The 7,300-nt window shown below is 53.0% G+C and overlaps 1 protein-coding gene across 1 annotated transcript; it reads left to right on the forward strand.

Annotated features, from left to right (window-relative positions):
- The first annotated feature begins 1,200 nt into the window (after positions 1-1,200).
- LOC121599334 (trithorax group protein osa-like) lies at positions 1,201-4,929 on the forward strand. The gene is made up of 3 exons (XM_041927069.1): positions 1,201-1,980; positions 2,059-2,133; positions 2,290-4,929. Exons 2-3 carry the CDS (start codon positions 2,076-2,078, stop codon positions 4,731-4,733), a joined length of 2,502 nt encoding a protein of 833 aa, XP_041783003.1. The 5' UTR covers positions 1,201-1,980; positions 2,059-2,075; the 3' UTR covers positions 4,734-4,929.
- The last annotated feature ends 2,371 nt before the right edge of the window (positions 4,930-7,300 follow it).

A 7,300-nucleotide genomic window follows, 5' to 3' on the forward strand; every position in this document is an offset into this window, starting at 1 on the left:
CGTCCCGTCCGCTAGTACGATCTTCTCCGATCCGGTATTCGCGTTGGACGTTGACCCCGTCCCATCCATCCCGATCTGTTGGCTCTGGGCCGATCCGGTCGTGCGGGTTCCCTCCTTGCCCGGCTCCTTGAACGATTCCGAGTTCGTCTGGGCCTGGCTGGCCTGGCTGCCCTGTGCCGTCTTGATCGATGAGCCCGCCCCACCGGACGTTTGCTCCCGCAACATCGCTCCTTCTTGCACTACGTTCGTGTTGGTGTTGGCATTGGCCAGCGCCTGCTTCTCCTTGTCGAACGCGGCCGACTGACCTTGGGCTGCATTTTGGCTCTGGTACTTGTCGCCGGACTGGAACGATTGCTGCTGCGTGTTGGTTGCGCTCAGCTGTCCACTGCTCAGGTCGGACGCAATGTTGGCCGACTGGCTGCTGCCGAACGTTTGCTGCTGCACACTGCCATCCTTGCCGACGACCGTCTGCGTGCCCGTGTTGGAGGCGGCCGACTGTTCAAACACCGGCATCGAGTGCTCCTCGTGGTCGTCCGGCGGGAAGTAGATGGCATCGCTGGAAGTGGGCCGTGCGGACACTAGCGTCACGGCGGCAAGGATTGTCGCGGCCACTACACATTTCACTAGCTTGTGGTCCATCTCTGGGATTACAGTTCTCAGCTTCAGGCTCGAGTTACGATCGTGTACTGAGCCACACGCAAAGCTGCAAGTACACACAGCGTTATTGTTGGCAATGGCTCTCCCCTCCACGCGAGAGAGAGAGAGAGAGAGCAAAACCTGACCCCATGGTGATAAGCGGCGAAGATCCCAATGAAAGAGTAATGGTTTTTACGAGAGCAGCGGTTCACGTTTCTACTAGCTCCAGCTAACATCCACAGCGTGCAATTGTGTGAGACCATTGGGTGAGTAAGTTTCGTGGAGTTGGAACGCGGTTGGAATTCCCCGTTCGAGTACCTTCAGTGCCATCCTGCTCTACTACGCTAACAGGCCTATGCGTAGAGGGGTCGGGTAAATACCAAGTGATCTAATTGGGATTTTACCATATCTGCTAGATCCTGTCAAACGGGTCGCTGACTTCTTCTACTTCTCTTTGCTTTTGCAGACATTCAGGTTCTTTAGCTGCTCCCAAAATCTGCTTTCTCCTTTGTGACGTTGTGGGGCTTTTCCAATCCAACATCCCGGCGATATCCAACCAAGAAATGTTGATTCCAAAATGGTTCCAATGGTGTCGCCAATCGCTTCCTTCCCACGGGTGACAAACGTTTGCGCTGCTTCGCTCGGAGACCGTTACTATAATGCGAGCTGTAGCGGCGCTGCCTTGGCATTGCAAAACCTTGCCGGACCGACGGATGCCTTGGGATTCCCCCCCATCGATACCTGGGGTTGGCCCCCATCACAATTCGTTATCGTCGTCGACGTCGTTGTTTTGGGGTCGGTAGCAACGCAAACCCACACAACTACAGTTCTGCTTGGAGAGCCACAACCTGTCACACGAAACAACCGTAACCGCGCTCGGCAGTGATCGCCGATCGCCAGGGCTGCGTCATCGAAACCTTGGCGCTACAGTTTGGTGCTCGTGTCTGTGAGGAGAGCGGGCGCACACGCGCGAAGACAACGCGAAAAGCGAAACCAGTTCTTTGCGCAGCTTTGGCGCGGCACTGCGAAGACACCGAAGACATACGCACACGTCTCGCGCCTCGCTTCCGCCTGGCGCGTGCTACACCGATGCGAAATCAATGTTCCGAGAGCTGTTTTGTTGATTTCAATGTCGAAGAACCGCCGCTGAGGACTGGCACTGGCATTATGGGGCAGGGAAAAAAACCAGTTCTCGCTCTCGTCCCATGGCTGCGGAGGGTGATGATGATTTGGACAAACCTGCGCGATGTTGATATCTAGCAGAGGTGATCAGTTCTGCGTGGTACCGTCTTCCGGACAGAGTGAATTCTCTTCAGCGGTGTCGTCGCCGTCGTCTGCGGTGTGGTGTGTAGCGCTTAGGCAAAACTGTTCCCCAAAACTAGGTGTTAATATCAGTGCTAAATGATACACTTTGCTTCACAGACATCACTTCACCTACGATGATGCTACGTACGGTTGTTTTGTGTGCGTTGTTACTACTCTCGACCGAATATCCAGGTACGTGTGCGAATTTTCGGTGATTGCGTGTGCACTACGTGCACCTGAAATGTTCTAGAAGCGCAACAAAGTTCATGGCTTAAAAAAGGCGACACTCTTCTGCTGCGCGTTTGTGTAATAATTTGCGTGCGTCTGTTTTCTCCACTCTGCTTGTAGGTGCTAACGGTCAACGTCGCTACGGACAGCAAGATAACGGCGGACTGGATGAAGATCAGGCGCGCGGCTACGGATACAGACAGGGGCAGCAGGGAGCGCTAGCGGGCGTTGGAGCCGGTTTTGGATACAACCCATACTACGGCACGCAGCAGCAGCAGTATGGGTTAGGCGCACAGCCTAACCTGTTTGAGGTGGTGACGAAGAATACGGCCGCCGTATTTGATAGCGTTAACAAACAGATCGGGCAAACGTTGAATGCCGTGTCGCGTCCGTTCGGTGCCGGATTTGGATTCTTGCCCGGAATGTTCATGCCTGGCAGTGGAGGAGCAGTGGGTACCGGTGCGTATGCCGGCAATTTTGGACAGTTTGGATTGCCAGGTGCATCCGGTTCGTTTGGGTTTGTGCCACCAGGTCAACAGGGTGGATTTCCTCCCGGTCAGCCTGGTGGATTTCCTCCAGGACATCATGATCATGGTCATGGTCATGGTCATGGTCATGGTCATGGTTATGGTCATGGTCATGATCATCATCATCACGGTCCTCCACCGAACGGTTTCCAGGATAATAAGAAGCCGCACGGTGGCGATTGGTCTCAAGGTGGTCGCCCGCAGCACGGAGATTGGCCACATCAAGGTGGATATCAACCGACGGCACCGGGTGCTCCCACCAAGCCAGCCCCAGTAAAGCCAGTCCCTCCGACCCAACCACCGGCAGGACTTCCAGTAATTCCACCGGCACCGCAGCCAACTCCACCACCACCAGCAGCAGTTGATCCTAATCCGCCACGTGTGAATCCTGTCCCACCATCTGACAACAAGGTTCCACCAGTAGCTCCTCCACCACCACCTCCAGTGGCACCTCCGCCACCTCCACCACCGTCCAGTGGCAACAATCTTCCTCCAGTGGCACCTCCACCACCTCCACCACCACTATCTCCACCATCGGACAATAACTGGTCATCGAACAATGTTCCTCCGGTAGCACCACCACCTCCTCCACCACCACCAGCAGGCAATCCTCCACCGGTGCCACCGCCACCACCGGTCCCGAAAGAGAGCGTCCCACCGGAGGGCGAGGAGGACGAAAAGAACCCCGTGTATGACATTGACATACGCGGCGAGTTCGAAGAGCCGAAGCCACGCGCCAAGCGACAGTTTTTCCCGAATCTGTTCAACCAAATCGGTGGCCTGGTAAATACGGCCGTCAACTCGGCCGGCACCATTGCGCAGGGTGCGCTGAATGCGGGCCAGCAACAGGGCGCCGGTTTCCCGAACTTCTTCGCCCCGGGACGACCTCCACGGCCGCAGCAACCGACACAGCAGTCACCACAGTTCCCTCAGCAAGCTCCAAACAATCCACCCCAGCCACCACCGCCGTCACCGCCCCAAAATCCGCCAACACCACAAGATACGAAAACACCTGAGCTGAATCTACAAAACCTTGGACAGGACGGCATGTACTGGACGTACGAAACGCTCGGTGTAACGCCACCGCCAGCCGGCCGTGTGCGCCGTAACTCCGATGCTATCTTCTTCCCGGAGGATGAGGATGAGGATCGTTTCGCCAACTACAAGCCGCGGCCAACAGCGCCCCCGCAAGTGCGTCCACCAGCAGCCAGCGGCTCGAATGCCGGCTCCCACAGTCAAGCGCAGAACGTGGCGAACGGGTTCGAGCAGAGCAGCGGATCCAACAGCCAGTCGCAAACCGTCCAAAACCAGCACGGAATCTTCAACCAGAATGCGGCCGGCAGCACGTCGGGCAATGTGGCGGTCGACGGGTCGTCCGGGCAGCTGAGCGCGGCCAACACGCAGCAGCAAAGCTTCCAGACGGCGCACGGTTCCGGCAGCCAGAATCAGGCCAACAGCCAGTCGGCAAACTTTGACAAGAATGGCAACCTGCAGCTGTCCAACTCGAACGCGAACACGATGTCGATCCGGGAGAAGGATAAGTACAAGGAGCAGGCCAATGCGGGCTCGTCCTCGGTCGTGCAGAACCAGTTCGGCCAATCGTCCAGCAATGCGCAGACCAACTCGGAAACGTTCTTCGAGAACGGGGTGCAGGGTAACAAGAACACTGCCTCCAGCCAGAGCTTGCAGACGAACAAGGACGGTTCGGTGTCGGGCTCGCACAGTAACACCATGTCCAACACGTTCACTGGACCGGGCGGGCTGACGGGTTCTTCGTCCTCCAGCCAGTCGTCTTCGTTTAACCAAGGGCTTAACGGTGGCTTCAGCGGAGCTACCAGTGGCGCTTCGTCAGGTGCTGGCGGTGGCGGTGCATCGTCTAGCAGCTCTTCGGCAAGCTCGTCCGCGACTGGGCCGCTTTCGTTTAGCATTAGCGGATCGTTCGCTGGGCTCCCTGTTGGGCAGGGTCCGTTGGCCAACTTTCTGCCCAATCTGTTCCCCAAGCTGACGGGGCAGCAGCAAGTATATCGGAGTGTGTAACGATAACCATCCAGACCGTGTGAGCGTACGAGTTTAGTGTGTAAGAAGCGGAGGGAGGAAGAATACAAGGGCACGCGAACTTCAAGTTTGCCGCTTTATTGCAGGCCCACGTAAAAGACGTAATTATATTTACTAAAAAAAGAGAACACACAAACACACACTCAAAATAAGAATATTTGACCGTGACGGTTTCTTAGTGCCGTGTCGTTCGTTTTTTAATCATCGTTCCGAAATGTTTCGTTCTAATTATTATTCCACATTTTTTCTGAGTTGTCCAAGAGGGTTAGTGTTTTGCTTTTGATAAGAGTCGGGGTTTCGCCAGTTCATTTTTCAATGCCACATCATTCAAGCGCGTGCGTGTCAGTTGCGGGTGGAACAACGTCAGGCACGCAATGCATTTGCTGAATGATTGATTTCCGTTTCACTTTTATTTCCTCCAAGTCAAGAATTGGGGGAGAAACAGATTCAAAACAGCAGCGTGTCCCCGCTGCCGCTTGACTGCTAATCACGGCTAATCAGATGTCTAAACATCATTCCATCATAAGTCATTGTTGGATAATATTCCAAATTTCACCGAACAAAGGCTTTCGTTTGCTTTGCCTGATTTAAAAACACACGCACACGGAGCTGTTGAGGTCCTTGTTTTAAAGGGGAAAGCAACTAAAAATCAATAAAAAGAAACAAATCCCCCTTTTTATTCGTTGCTCCTCTACAATGCTAGGAACAACTAGACACTCCGCTGTAACTGGAGTAGAGAAATGTAAATGTGTTGCTGTCAACAAGGCAACGCCGTAAAAGGAGTAAAGTTGTGCTGGTAAAATTCAATAAAAAAATCATTTTGCTTCAAATCATCGACCCAAAAAACACTTTACCACCTGCACAAAGTGTGCTCGTGATATTTCCCGTTTATCAGATTTCCAATGGAACGTGTGTGTGTGTGTGTGCTCAGAAAAAAACGACGGCGGGTGTACCAAGTACCCAGAGGTGTACATATCCCCGCAGAGGCGGTTATTTGTCTTAAAGGCTGTGCAGGAGTTGGAGGTAGGCATCGCTCCTCAATCTACCAACGTGTGTCATCGTATGTCAATGAGATTTTGGAACGTTATTAAAGATGTCGTCGCGTTCGCAATGTTTCCGTGGTAGCAGCAGCAGCAGCGCGTCAAACGGGCTTGCCATGTTGTGTTGTGTAGGTGTTTAGAGACGCAACGGCTCCAATATCTTCCTACCCAAGCCACCCGCAAGTGCACAAGTGAGAGTAAATATTTTCCCAATAAACCTTCACCTGACGATTGCTGATTTTGCCTACGAGACACCCCTTTTTTTGGAGAGGTGGAACGAGCCAAGAAAGTGTGTCCCAAACGCTCGAGGCGTATCCCAGGTGTTGGCGTAGCTTGGCGACTGAACCTACGGAACTCCAACGCACACCAACGTCTCTGCAGATCTCCCCTCCGGGTGAGCTTGAAGTGGTGATTTCCTAATATTGAATCAATCCACACGCACAGCGGCACACATACACGTCAATAATGGCGCGTTGGTTGTTGAGGATTGAGCTTTGACAGGGCACACGCACGACGGAATTACCCAATCTTATCAGGCTCTCGTGAAGGCTCTTTTTACGTGATGGAATATATTTGATTTCGGAAGAAAATGGAAGGCTCAGAGATACTTCCTTCGTGAACGGCATCCAGCAATATAGCCCCCTTAGTGGTGGAGGATTGTTTGACGCTTCTAGAATTGATCGAGTGTCTTGCCTGCGGACCTGCGACTGCAGTTATGGTCGATGCCCGTCCTCTCTATCAGCTATGTTATGGTTGGAGTCTTCATTTGCTGGAAAATAATAAACGAACGAACGCTCACCCACGTTAACTGCTCAACACCTAATCAAATATCGTTCAACAACATTACGCAATTATTTTGCATTCTCGGGACGTTGGACGTCGGTAACAAACCGAGAGATCTTGCTGCTCGGTTGCTATTGTTTCTTGCCGATCCAAATTGGATTCAGTGTAACGTGCGGTGCGCAGTGTTATCATAATCAAATTGAAAGTCGTTGTAAAATTGCACTCCGTCAACATCTCTTCCCGGTGCCGGACAGCATTCTTCCCACTTTCAGTACGTATGCAGTCATGATGCAACTCAAGACTTCAGCTCCTTCCCTGTCTTTCGCTGGCTTTCCCACCCAAAGCAGTCAATCGATCATCGTTCGGTGAGAATGTGATTTATTGATTTTGAATTCCTTCACCGAACCCCTTTTGGGTGTGCTCCGGACCTCTCGGGTGTTGATGAGAAAGCATTTGCATTTCTGCCTCTACCCTCCCGTCTGGTCTTTCACCTCCGCAAAGAATCCCCCCAGGAGTGGCGAGTGGATTCGAGGTGGACAGCAAGCGTTAGTGAAGCGAAGATAAATGCATTCAATAAGGAACCTGCACTGAGGGAATATGTGTGTGTTTTGTGTTGTAGGGCGAGGAGACGTCGAAAAGTCAGGAGCCTTTACTGTCCGTTTCGAGTGCACTCTCAATCACACTCGAGTGTGTGGGGAAGCTCAATGCACCCCAAAGCTCCGCTCG

This window comes from Anopheles merus, chromosome 3L (assembly GCF_017562075.2).
Source record: "Anopheles merus strain MAF chromosome 3L, AmerM5.1, whole genome shotgun sequence".
NCBI classification, from domain to species: domain Eukaryota; kingdom Metazoa; phylum Arthropoda; class Insecta; order Diptera; family Culicidae; genus Anopheles; species Anopheles merus.

Coding starts and splice junctions, on each gene's coding strand:
- LOC121599334 (XM_041927069.1), top strand. CDS start 2,076: ATGATGCTACGTACGGTTGTTTTGTGTGCGTTGTTACTACTCTCGACC. Junction 2,134..2,289: donor ACTCTCGACCGAATATCCAG/GTACGTGTGCGA, acceptor CTCTGCTTGTAG/GTGCTAACGGTCAACGTCGC.